The following is a 13588-nucleotide window of genomic DNA, read 5'->3' as shown; positions in this document are numbered from 1 at the left end:
GAGAAGCAGGTGGGAGGGGGAGGGGGAGGGGCCCTCCCAGACCCCAGACCAGAGGAGGAGGAGAGGAGAGGAGGGTGTTTGCCCTGCCCACTCGAGACCAGGAAGCCTACTGGGCTCCCAAGTGAGGTCCTCCGCCCTCTGAGACCAGGGGTGGGGGACTTGCTGGGGCCCCTTCTGTTCCTGGAGCCTAAGCCCCACCCACCATACCCCCAGGGCCTTTACCAGCCCTGTGGGTCCTGAGCATAGGCCCCGCCCACCACCCAAACCTCACCCTTGCTTAGGCCCCACCCCCCACAACCAAGGCCTTTTCCCCTTTTTTGTTTGTTTGTTTTGTTTTCTCTTTTCCCTCCTCCTCTTTTTTACTATTGTGGAACTGTTGTACTTTCGAGTCATTGATTCATCTATATTTTTATTTTTATATTCTTTCTAACATATCTGTTAGCTTCCTAGTCTAATTTTATTTTTTACTTTGTTATTCTCTCTCTTTTTTTTTTTTTTGCCACCCCACATGGCTTGTGGGATCTTAGTTCAGGAGTCAGGGATCAGGCTGAAGCTCCTGCAGTGGGAGCTGCATGTCAGAACCACTGAACTAACAGAGAGCCTCAGACCCCAGGAAATATTCATTGCAGTGAAGTATCACTGAGGTCCTCATCTCAGCACCAAGACCTATCTCTGCCCAACAGCCTACAAACTCCAGTGTTGGAAGCCTCAGGCCAAACAAGTAAGACAGGAACACAATCCCACTCATAAAAAAAAAAAAAAAAAGTGAGACTGCAAAAAAATATGTCACAGATGAAGGAGGAAGGTAAAAACATATTAAGACCAAATAAATGAAGAGGAATAGGCAATCTACCCAAAAAAGAATTCAGAGTAATGATAGCAAAGATGATCCAGAATCTCAGAAACAGAATGGAGGCACGGATTGAGAAAATACAAGAAATGTTTAACAAAGATCTAGAAGAACTAAAGAACAAACAAACAGAGATGAACAACACAATAACTGAAATGAAAAATACACTATAAGGAATCATTAACAGAATAACTGAGGCAGAAGAATGAATAAGTGAGCTGGAAGACAAAATTGTGGAAATAACTGCCAAGGAGCAGAATAAAGAAAAAAGAATGAAAAGAATTGAGGACAATCTCATAGACCTCTGGGACAACACTAAACTCACCAACATTCGAATTATAGGGGCCCCAGAAGAAGAAGAGAAAAAGAAAGGGTCTGAGAAAATATCTGAAGAGATTATAGTCGAAAACTTCCCTAACATGGGAAAGGAAAGAATCACCGAAGTCCAGGAAGCAAAGAGACTCCCATACAGGATAAACTCTAGGAAAAACACACCAAGACACATATTAATCAAACTAACAAAAATCAAATTCAAAGAAAAAAATCTTAAAAGCAGCAAGGGAAAAATAAAAAATAACATATAAAGGAATCCCAATAAGGTTATCAGCTGATTTTTCAGTGGACACTTTGCAGGCCAGAAGGGAGTGGCAGGATATACTTAAAGTGATGAAAGAGAAAAACCTACAACTAAGATTACTCTACCCAGCAAGGATCTCATTCAGATTTGACAGAGAAATCAAAAGCTTATCAGACAAGCAAAAGCTAAGAGAATTCAGCATCCCCAAACCAGCTTTACAACTAACGCTAAAGAAACTTTTCTAAGCAGGAAACACAAGAGAAGAAAAAGACCCACAAAAACAAACTCAAAACTATTAAGAAAATGGTAATAGGAACATACATATCAATAATAACCTTGAACGTAAATGGGTTAAACGTCCCAACCAAAAGACACAGACTGGCTCAATGGTTACAAAACCAAGACCCAGGCCTTCCCTGGTGGTCCAGTGGTTACGAATCTGCCTGCTAATGCAGGGGACACAGGTTCGAGCCCTGGTCCGGGAAGATCCCACATGCTGCAGAGCTACTAAGCCGGTGTGCCACAACTACTGAGCCTGCACTCTAGAGCCCACGAGCCACAATTACTGAGCCCACATGCCACAACTACTGAAGCCTGTGCGCCTAGAGCCCGTGCTCCACAATAAGAGAAGCCACTGCAATGAGAAGCCTGCGCACCGCAACAAAGAGTAGCCCCTGCTCACCACAACCAGAGAAAGCCCACGCGCAGCAACGAAGACCCAACACAGCCAAAAATAAAATAAAATAATAAAATAAATTAAATTTTAAAAAGAAAAAAAAACAAAACCCAAGACCCATATACATGCTGTCTACAAGAGACCCACTTCAGCCCTAGGGACACATACAGACTGAAGGTGAAGGGATGGAAAAAGATATTCCATGCCGATGGAAATCAAAAGAAAGCTGGAGTAGCAATACTCATATCCGATAAAATAGACGTTAAAATAAAGACTATTATAAGAGACAAAGAAGGACACTACACAATGATCAAAGGATCAATCCAAGAAGAAGATATAACAATTATAAACATTAACGCACCCAGCATAGGAGTACCTCAATAAGTACCTCATAAGGCAAATGCTAACAACCATGAAAGGAGAAATTGACAGTAATACGATAATAGTAGGGGACTTTAACACGCCACTTACACCAATGGACAGATCATCCAAACAGAAAATAAATAAGGAAACACGAGCTTTAAATGACATAATAGACTATATAGATTTAATTGATATTTATAGAACATTCCACCCAAAAGTGGCAGAATACAATTTCTTCTCAAGTGCACATGGAACATTCTCCAGGATAGATCACATCTTGGGTCACAAATCAAGCCTTGGAAAATTTAAGAAAATTGAAATCATATCAAGCATTTTTTCTGACCACAATACTATGAGATTGGAAATCAATTACAGGAAAAAAAAAACTGTAAATAACACAAATACATGGAGGCTAAACAGTGCACTAGTACTAAATAACCAAGATATCACTGAACAAATCAAAGAAGAAATACAAAAATACATAGAAACAAATGACAATGAATACACAACAACGCAAAATCTATAGGACACAGCAAAAGCAGTTCTGAGAGGGAAGTTTATAGCAATTCAATCCCACCTCAAGAAACAAGAAAAAATCTCAAATAAACAATCTAACCCTACACTTAAAACAACTACAGAAAAAAGAACAAAGAAAACACAAAGTCAATAGAAGGAAAGAAATCATAAAAATCAGAGCAGAAATAAATGAAATAGAAATGAAGAAAACAAAAGCAAAGATGAATAAAACTAAAAGCTGGTTCTTTGAGAAGATAAACAAAATTGATAAACCCTTAACAAGACTCATCAAGAAAAAAAGGGAGAGGACGCAAATCAATAAAATTAGAAATGAAAAAAGAGAAATCACAACTGACACTGCAGAAATACAAAGGATTATAAGAGACTACTACAAACAACTATATGCCAATAAAATGGACAACCACAAAGAAATGGACAAATTCTTGGAAGGTACAATTTTCCAAGACTGAACCAGGAAAAATAAGAAAAAATAAACAGACCTATCACAACTAATGAAATTGAAGTCATAATTTAAAATCTTCCAACAAACAAAAGTCCAGGACGAGATGGCTGCACAGGTGAGTTCTATCAAACATTTAGAGAAGAGCTAACACCAATCCTTCTCAAACTCTTCCAAAAAATTGTAGAGGGAGAAACACTGCCAAATTCATTCTACAAAGCCACCATCACCCTGATACCAAAACCAGAAAAAGATATCACACAAAAAAAGAAAACTATAGCTAACACCAATCCTTCTCAAACTCTTCCAAAAAATTGTAGAGGGAGAAACACTGCCAAATTCATTCTACAAAGCCACCATCACCCTGATACCAAAACCAGAAAAAGATATCACACAAAAAAAGAAAACTATGATGAACATAGATGCAAAAATCCCGAACAAAATACTAGCAAACAGAATACAACAACACATTAAAAGGATCATACACCATGATCAAGTGGAATTTATCCCAGGTATGCAACGGTTCTTCAATACATGCAAATCAATCAATGTGATACACCAAATTAACAAATTAAGGAGTAAAAACCATATGATCATCTCAATAGATGCAGAAAAAGCTTTTGACAAAATTCAACACCCATTTATGATAAAAACTCTCCAGAAAATGGACATAGAGGGAACCTACCTCAACATAATAAAGGCCATATATGACAAATCCACAGCAAGCATCATACGAAATGGTGAAAAACTGAAAGCATTTCCACTAAGATCAGGAACAAGACAAGGATATCCACTCTTGCCACTCTTATTCAACATAGTTTTGGAAGTCCTAGACACGGCAATCAGAGAAGAAAAAGAAATAAAAGAAATACAAATTGGAAAAGAAGAAGTAAAACTCTCACTCTTTGTGGATGACATGATACTATACATAGAAAATCCTAAATAAGCCACCAGAAAACTACTAGAACTAATCAATGAATTTGGTAAGGTTGCAGGATACAAAATTAATGCACAGAAATCTCTGGCATTCCTATACACCAACAATGGAAAATCAGAAAGAGAGATTAAGGAAACAATCCCATTTACCATCACAACAAAAAGAATAAAATACCTAGGAATAAACCTGCCTAAGGAGGTGAAAGACTTGACTCAGAAAACTATAAAACACTGATGAAAGAAATCAAAGATGACATAAACAGATGGATAAATATACCATGTTCTTGGATTGAAAGAATCAATATTGTGAAAGTGACTATATTACCCAAAGCAATCTACAGATTCAATACAATCCCTATCAAACTACCAATGGCATTCTTCACAGAATTAGAACAAAAAATTTTATAATCCGTATGGAAACATAAAAGACCCCAAATAGCCAAAGCAATCTTGGGAAAGAAAAAAGGAGTTGGAGGAATCAGGCTCCCGATGTCAAACTATACCACAAACCTACAGTAATCAAGACAGTATGGTACTGGCACAAAAACAGAAATATAGATCAATGGTACAGGATAGAATGCCCAGAGATAAACCCATGCATATATGGTTACCTAATTTACAACAAGGGAGGCAAGAACATACAATGGAGAAAGGACAGCCTCTTCAATAAGTGGTGCTGGGAAAACTGGACAGCTACATGTAAAAGAATGAAATTAGAACACCACCTAACACAATACACAAAAATAAACTCAAAATGGATTAAAGGCCTAAATGTAAGATCAGACACTATAAAACTCTTAGAGGAAAACATAGGAAAAACACTCTTTGACATAAACCACAGCAAGATCTTTTTTGACCCACCTCCAAGAGTTTCTCCTAGCGAAATAAAAACAAACAAATGGGACTTAATTAAACAAAAGCTTTTGCACAGCAAATGAAACCATAAACAAGACAAAAAGGCAACCCTCAGAATGGGAGAAAATATTTGCAAATGAAACAACAGACAAAGGATTAATCTCCAAAATATACAAACAGCTCATGGAGCTCAACATCAAAAAAACACAAACAATCCAATTAAAAAATGGGCAGAAGACCTAAATAGACATTTTACCAAGGAAGACATACAGATGACCAAGAGGCACATGAAAAGATGCTCAACGTCACTAATCATTAGAGAAATGCAAATCAAAACTACCATGAGGTATCACCTCACACTGGTCAGAATGGCTATTATCAAAAAAATCTAGAAACAATAAATGCTGGAAGGGGTGTGGTGAAAAGGGAACCCTCCTGCAATGTTGGTGGGAATGTAAATTGATACAACCACTATGGAAAACAGTATGGAGTTTCCTTAAAAAAATTAAACATAGAACTACCATATGACCCAGCAATCCCACTACTGGGCATATACCCTGAGAAAACCATAATTCAAATAGAGACATGTACTACAATGTTCATTGCAGCACTATTCACAACAGCCAGGACATGGAACCTACCTAAATGTCCATCAACAGATGAATGGATAAAGAATATGTGGCACATATATACAATGGAATATTACTCAGCCATAAAAAGAAATGAAATTGAGTTATTTGTAGTGAGGTAGATGGACCAAGAGTCTGTCATACATAGTGAAGTAAGTCAGAAAGAGAAAAATAAGTACCGTATGCTAACACATATATTTGGAATCTAAGAAAAAAAAAAAAAGCTTCTGAAGAACCTAGGGGCTGAACAGGAATAAAGATGCAGACGTAGAGAATGGACTTGAGGACACAGGGAGCGGGAAGGGTAAGCTGGGACAAAGTGAGAGAGTAGCACTGACATATATACCCTATCAAATGTAAAATAGTTAGCTAGTGGGAAGCAGCCTCATAGCACAGGGAGATCAGCTTGGTGCTTTGTAACCACCTAGAGGGGTGGGTAGGGAGGGTGGGAGGGAGACGGAAGAGGGAGCGGATATAGGGATATATGTATACCTATAGCTGATTCACTTTGTTATACAGCAGAAACTAACACAACAATGTAAAGCAATTATACTCCAAGAAAGATGTTAAAAAAAAAAAAAAAGACACGAAATTGAGTTATATGCAGTGAAGTGGATGGACCTAGAGTCTGGAGTGAAGTAAGTCAGAAAGAGAAAAAAAAAAATACCGTATTCTAACACATATATATGGAATCTAAAAAAAAAAAAAAACGAAAAATGGTACCTGATGACAGGAATAAAGATGTAGACATAGAGAATGGACTGAGGACACGGGGTGGGAGGGGGAAGCTGGGGCGAAGTGAGAGTAACATCAACATATATACACTACCAAATGTAAAATAATTAGACAGTGGGAAGCAGCAGCACAGCATAGGGAGACCAGCTTGGTGCTTTGTGACCACCTAGAGGGGTGGGATAGGGAGGATAGAAGGGAGGCTCAAGAGGGAGGGCATATGGGGACATATATATGCATATGGCTGATTCACTTTGGCATACAACAGAAACTAACACAGTATTGTGAAGCAATTCTACTCCAATAAAGATCTATTTTTAAAAAATAACAAAATTTCTTCCTGGGAATTCTCTGGTGGTCCAGTGGTTAGGACTCCATGCTCTCGCTGCCAAGGGCCAGGGTTCAATCCCTGATGGGGAACTAAGATCCCACAAGCTGTGTGGCCTATAAATAAATAAATAATCAAAGAGCACAGGCCCATTATTTTTTAGGATGTCCCTTGCTTGGAGTTCGTCTGATGTTTTTTCCCCTGATTAGATTCAGGTTAAGCACGTATGGTAAGAATACCAGACATCTGATATTGGTCCTTCTCAGTGCATTATATCAAAGGCACGGGATGTATATTTGACACATTGCTGGTGATGTAAATTTGGATTATTGGTTAAGATGGTCTCAGCCAGGTTTCTCCACTCTAAAGTTATTACTTTTTAACCTTCCCGATTTATAAATATCTTGCTCAGATTTCCTTTGAAACTATGCAAATATCCAGTTTCTCGTCAATCTTTCACCTACTAATTTTATCACCCACTGAAGATTTTTGCCTGAAACACTCATCACTGTGGTGGCTGCCAGATGGTGACTTTCTAATTCCATCGTTCCTTGCACATGTATAAGTTGGCATTGTTCTGTAAGGAAGAGCTTTCCCTGCTTACCCAGTTATTCATTCATTTATTTGTTAATATCATTATGGACAAATGGTGAACCAGGGCTCCAGGCACCTTCCATCTGACTCCACCACTTCTAACATGTGGCCTCCAAAGGCACCACAGAGAGGAAAGAAAGACTACACAGAAGAGTACACAGGGGACATTAGGGCTAGGTCTGCAAGTGACTGTCATATTGTGATGATAAATTTTATGTGTTAGCTTGACTGGGCCATCGGGTGCCCAGATATTGGCCAAACATTTTTCTGAATGTTTCTGTGAGGGTGTTTCTGAATGAGATGAGCATTTGAGTTGGTAGACTTGGTAAAGCAGATTGCCCTCCCCAATGTGGGTTGGCCTCATCCAATCCACTGAAGACCTGGAAGGGAGAATTTGCTCTCTGTGTCTGTCTTTTTTTTTTTTTTTTTTTTTTTAATTGGAGTATAGTTACTTTACAATGTTGTGCTAATTTCTACCGTAGAGCAAAGTGAATCAGCTATATGTATACATACATCCCCTCTTTTTTGGATTTCCTTCCCATTTAGGTCACCACAGATCATTGAGTAGAGTTCCCTGTGCTATACAGTAGGTTCTTATTAGTTAACTATTTTATACATAGTATCAATAATGTATATATGTCAATCCCCGTCTCCCAATTCATCCCACCCTCCCTGTGCCTGACTGTCTTGGGGCTGGGATATCAGTCTTCAGACCTGGACTAGAACTAAACTCCTGGCTTTCCTGGGTGTCCAGCTGGCTGACAACAGATCTTGGGACTTCTCAGCCTCCATAATTGCATGATCAATTCCTTACAATAAATCTCTCTATATATATCCTATTGGTTCTGTTCCTCTGGAGCACCCTAATATACACATCTACATATTTCACATATCTTTGGTCATTCCCTGGTACCTGGCCCCCAACCTAACTGCAAGGGAGCCTGGGACCCACAGTCTTCTCGTGAGGAGATGGAATTGGTGAGCTTTGAGCTACTCTTTGCCATAGTGTGTCTTTCTTATGATCCTAATTTTCAATTAAGTATTCAATGGAGAGTGCCAACTGTTTCAGTTAACAGGGTTTCTATGATCTACTCAACCATTAAAATAAGAGGGACATTTTTCACACCAATGGGGAAAGATTGTCAAAACACGAGGTTAAGGGAAAAAAGGAAGAATACAGAACAATTGTCTAATAAGATCCCACTTACAGAAAAAGCACACACCCTACCCGTGTATCCTTCCTCAGAAATCTACTGGAGCGGGTAATAAATAAACAAACCAAAAAAGAGGAAGACATGGGACTCAGGCAACAGGAAACCCAACTCAAGAGAAAGAGGAAAGAATCTTGGGGTGATGAGAAGAAAGTTCCCAGGATGACGTCTGTGCACTGGGCTTAGATAGAAGACAGTCCCAAGTGGAGCAGGTCAAAAGGCTCCTGGAGAGTCATTCCAAGATGAGGCTATGGAAAACCTAATGCACATGGTGGTGGGGAGAGGCGGTGGGGACAGCTGGGAGAGAGAGCTTACAGCTTAATTAGTGGTAAGAATACAGAACATGACACACATGGGAAAACTTAACAATTACTAATGTCAAGAAAGTAAATTTAAAAATGGGCCCCAAAACTCCACGGTATTCAACATGGCTCAGCTGTGAAAGGCACATCCATATTCATAACAATGCAAATATTGACCTAACCAAGATTTTGGTACCACGATGACAGGAGGACAAAAGTAAGGGGGATGCTGGCAGTGGCATAAAACTGAAGTCTAGGGCTTCCCTGGTGGCAAAGTGGTTGAGAATCTGCCTGCCGATGCAGGGGACACGGGTTCGTGCCCCGGTCCGGGAAGCTCCCACATGCCGCGGAGCGTCTGGGCCCATGAGCCATGGCCACTGAGCCTGCGCGTCCGGAGCCTGTGCTCTGCAACGGGAGAGACCACAACAGTGAGAGGCCCGCGTACCGCAAAAAAAAAAAACCCACTGAAGTCTAAAGCCTTGTCTTCCATCCTGGGAAGTCAAAAGACAATGCCTGAAGATGAAAAAATCTGAAGTAGAAGTCTAAGCACGTTACTGAGAATTAGAGAGGGTTCAGGAACAAGTTGAAAGTGTTTACCTTAGGGCAGCGTGAACAGGGAGCTAGGAATGGGGCAGGGCCTGCTGTTCTTCCTGCAGAACTTGTTTAGTGATTGGATCCTTAAACTAGCAGCATGCATAACTTAGAATTTTTTTAATGTAAATTAGAAATAGTGCACAAACCGTCTGTTTCTCTATGCATATGTATGTTGACAATTGTATAGAAAATATCTGGGAGGAGATGCATGGAAGTGGTAACACTGATGCCTGTTGAACTTGGAATGAGAGGAACTAGGGTCCCAAGTTGAGAGGGCGAGGGGCGAGTAAGAGGGTCAAGGAACACTCATTTTATCCGTATTATTTTCATTGTACACAAAGTGAAGGTATATTTGTGCAACCAAAGACCATTTTAGAAGATTTTACTTTTTAATAAAGTAAGACAGTGGAGAGAGTTCTCCTTTCCTACTGGGCATGGCCCAGGTCATGGTTCAATTCTCATGGCCTGGTATGTTCCCAAGTGTCAGTAAAATCTCTAGTCTTCCTGTCAAACAGTCTCTACCTCCTCTCAGTGATTCTAGGAACCCAAGGACCCACAATGACTGCTGGGATGGGTCCAGAAATAGATATATCACAAGGCAGAAAGGTCATCACACACACACAAACACACACACACACACACACACACACACACACATGAGGGTGCCCTCCCAGGCTGCTGTCCTTTGGCCAAAAGCCTCTCTGTCTCTCCTATTAATTTTTAAGAGAATTTCTAAGTTTAATAAATAGTAAATAATAGTACTATCAAGCCATGTTCATATTTCCATTTTCAATCATTTACTACCTTCCCTGCTGGCACTATTTTTAAAACTTGCCATATCAAACAAAAGCAGCTTCAGAAGAGCAGCGGACCACATCACAGTACTGTTCATTTCTACAGAAAGCCTGAGTTTTTGAAAGAAAGCTTTTTTAAAAAGAGAGGTTCTCACCAATTTAGCTTTTCAAATCAACAAGACCTTCCTATCTTATTAAATAGCTAGTGCTTTAGTGAGATCTCTGGGTCGACAGGAAGGTAGTTGTAATATTTAAATTCATTTCACTTATGGGCCTTTTTTAGCAGTTAATTGATATTCCCTTCACCCTGTGCTTGATTCCCCAAATCTGATGTGTTATAATGAAATTATGAATATATGAATAATTTGCACACATTAAATTTTGGAGTTGCTCTGAAATGTGTTACCATGTATTTTAAACAATTTTTTTTTCGGAAATTTCCTGATTAAGACGTTTTCAGAAATGGAGGTCATCAGTTCTGAGCCATGATTAAAATGAATTCCTTTATTTCTACATTTAAGATAATGTCTATGGTACAAATGATATAATTTTAATATAAATGTGAGCCTACATTAAGTTTTTCACTTAGTGTATTTTCATTGTGTGTTTAATGATATGCAAACTCATGCTTTCAAAATAGATGTCTTTTCCAAACTTCAACAGGCCAAAAGGCTAGGCAAACTGCTTTTTAATCACTTTGTTGGGCAAGCCAACTTTGAATGCGTGATTTTTCAAATGCTTTTCTCCATCTTAACAAAGGATTCATTTTATATAGCCTCGGGTCTCTAGCCTCAATCCAACAGAATGCTAACCATAATAGTGAAAGCCAGCGTTCACAGGGCTCCTGTGAGCACTGGGCATTGTGCTTTGTGCTTTGCATTGATTCCCAGCTCATCTTCACCTCAACCTGGTGAGGTAGGTGCAATTATTACTCCCGTTCCACAGATGAGGAGACTGAGGCTGAGGCTGAGAGTTTATGGCAAATGCCCAAGGTCCAACAGCTAGTATAGGACAATGGGGAAAGAATAAAGGGTTTAAGATGGAAAAGTGAGAAGATCGGATTTCTGTTAAAAAGGGGAGGAAAAGTTAAGCAGCGCGGAGACCAGTTGGAAGGCTCTTGCAAAAATTCAGAGGGAGATGACGACCAAAAGTGGGAACAATGGACATGATACAGAGCAACGAACACAAGACAAGCTACAGTTGATGTTATGGCTGATTATGTGGGGGAATTGATTCATCCAGAAATATTTGGTGAGTTCTTTCTGTGTTAGACCCACAGCTGGGCACTAGGGATACAAGAGAGAATAAAGAAATAAAAGTCTTGTCAAGTGGAAGAAAACTCATAAACAAATAAGCAAACAAAGTAATTAACCAACTGTATTTGTTTCCTAGGTAACGACTTCCACAGCTGGGTGGCTTTATCAACAGAAATTTCTTTTCTCACAGTTCTGGAAGCCAGAAGTCTGACAACAAGGTGTTGGCAGGGTTGGCTCTTCTGGAGACTCTGGAGAGAAACCTTCCTCACTCCTTCCACCTTCTGGGGGCTGCCAGCAACCCTTGGCATTCCTTGGCTCCAAGCTCTGCCTCTGTTTTCAGAGGTATTCTTCCATGTGCAAATTTCCCTCTTCTTATAAGGCCCCTGGTCATTGGATTAGTGTCCACCCTGATCCAGTATGACCTCATCTTAACTTGATTACATCTGCAAAGAGCCTATATCCAAATAAGGCCACATTCACAGGTTCTGGGGGTTAGGACTTGGACATATCTTTTTAGAGCATATAATTTAACTCAGTGATAAATTATGGGGAGGAAATGAAAGGGATGCTATTACTTTAAAAGGAAGGAGACCTGCTTAGATAATCAGGGAAGGCTTCTCTGAGGGACTAACACTTAAGCAGAACCAAAAGATAAGAAGGGCTACTTACTGAACAGACTATCTTTTTGTCATTACATTGGGTTGGCTAAAAAGTTCATTCAGATTTTTCCATAACATCTTACAGAAAAACCTGAACAAACTTTTTGGCCCACCCAATATATTCTTGCCTCCTCCCTCATAGATTAATTGACCACAGGTGTGTGGGTTTATTTCTGGGCTCTCTATTCTGTTCCATTTATCTATGTGTCTGTTTTTGTGCCAGTACCATACTGTTTTGATTATAGTAAGTCCCCTACATACAAACAAATTCCATTCCAAGAGCACATCTCTAAGTCCAATTTGTTCATCAGTCCAACAAAGTTAGCCTAGGTACCCAACTAACACAATCAGCTATATAGTACTGTATTGTAATAGGTTTATACTACTTTTACATAAATAATACATAAAAAACAAACACACACAAAAAATGAAGAAAACATTTTTAATCTTACAGTACAGTACCTTGAAAAGGACAGTAGTACAGCTGGCATACGGGGGCTGGCATCATCGAGTGAACAGGCAAGAAGAGTTCCTGACTGGAGGAGGAGAGGAGGGGGGAGATGGTAGAGCTGAAGGATCATCAGCAACAGGAGACGGAGGGCCGCCTGCAATTTCACTCAGCCTGATGCTGATGGCACAGGTTCTGGTTCCTTGCTGGATTCAATTCTATCTATAAAGATACTGTACTACTGTACTCTATACAGTACTGTACAGTAAGGTACACAAAAGCACAACCATGTGACACAAAGCACACATATAACAATGTACACCAGACAAGTGAACTAACTTACATGACTGGACATGCGAACACATGTTCACACCTTTGTAAGTTTGCAACTTGAAGGTTCATATGTAGAGGACTTACTGTACTGTAGCTTTGTAGAATAGCCTGAAGTCGAGGAGCGTGATACCTCCAACTTTGTTCTTTTTTCTCATGATTGCTTTGGCATTTCACAGTCTTTTGCAGTTCCATATAAATTTTCCAAGATATGGAAGCAACCTAAGCGTCCAGATAAATGGATGAAGAAGATGTGGTGTATATAATATACAATGGAATATTACTCAGCAAAAAAGAATAAAATTCTACCATTTGCAACAATATGTGTGGACTTAGAGAGTATTATGCTTAGTGAAATGAGTCAAAGACAAGTACTCTGTTATCACTTATACGCAGAATCTAAAAATAAAACAAATGTATATAACTAAACAGAAACAGACTCACAGATATAAAGAACAAGCTAGTGGTTACCAATGGG

General features: G+C 39.5%; 1 protein-coding gene across 1 annotated transcript in view; it reads right to left on the bottom strand.

Annotated features, from left to right (window-relative positions):
- TNFRSF17 (TNF receptor superfamily member 17) overlaps nt 1-13213 on the bottom strand; it is a 32817-nt gene extending 19604 nt beyond the window's left edge. Inside the window, exons 1-2 of the mRNA XM_067012536.1 lie at nt 13198-13213; nt 12795-12868 (exon numbers count right to left, since the gene is read on the bottom strand). Coding sequence (XP_066868637.1) covers nt 12795-12823 — 29 coding nt within the window. The 5' untranslated portion in view covers nt 12824-12868; nt 13198-13213. The remainder of the gene's footprint in view (nt 1-12794; nt 12869-13197) is intronic.
- Between the last annotated feature and the right edge of the window lie 375 nt (nt 13214-13588).

This window comes from Kogia breviceps, chromosome 14 (genome assembly GCF_026419965.1).
Source record: "Kogia breviceps isolate mKogBre1 chromosome 14, mKogBre1 haplotype 1, whole genome shotgun sequence".
Lineage (NCBI taxonomy): Eukaryota > Metazoa > Chordata > Mammalia > Artiodactyla > Physeteridae > Kogia > Kogia breviceps.
The sequence above is the reverse complement of the archived record's forward strand: the minus strand, read 5'-3'. Positions and strand labels throughout refer to the sequence as shown.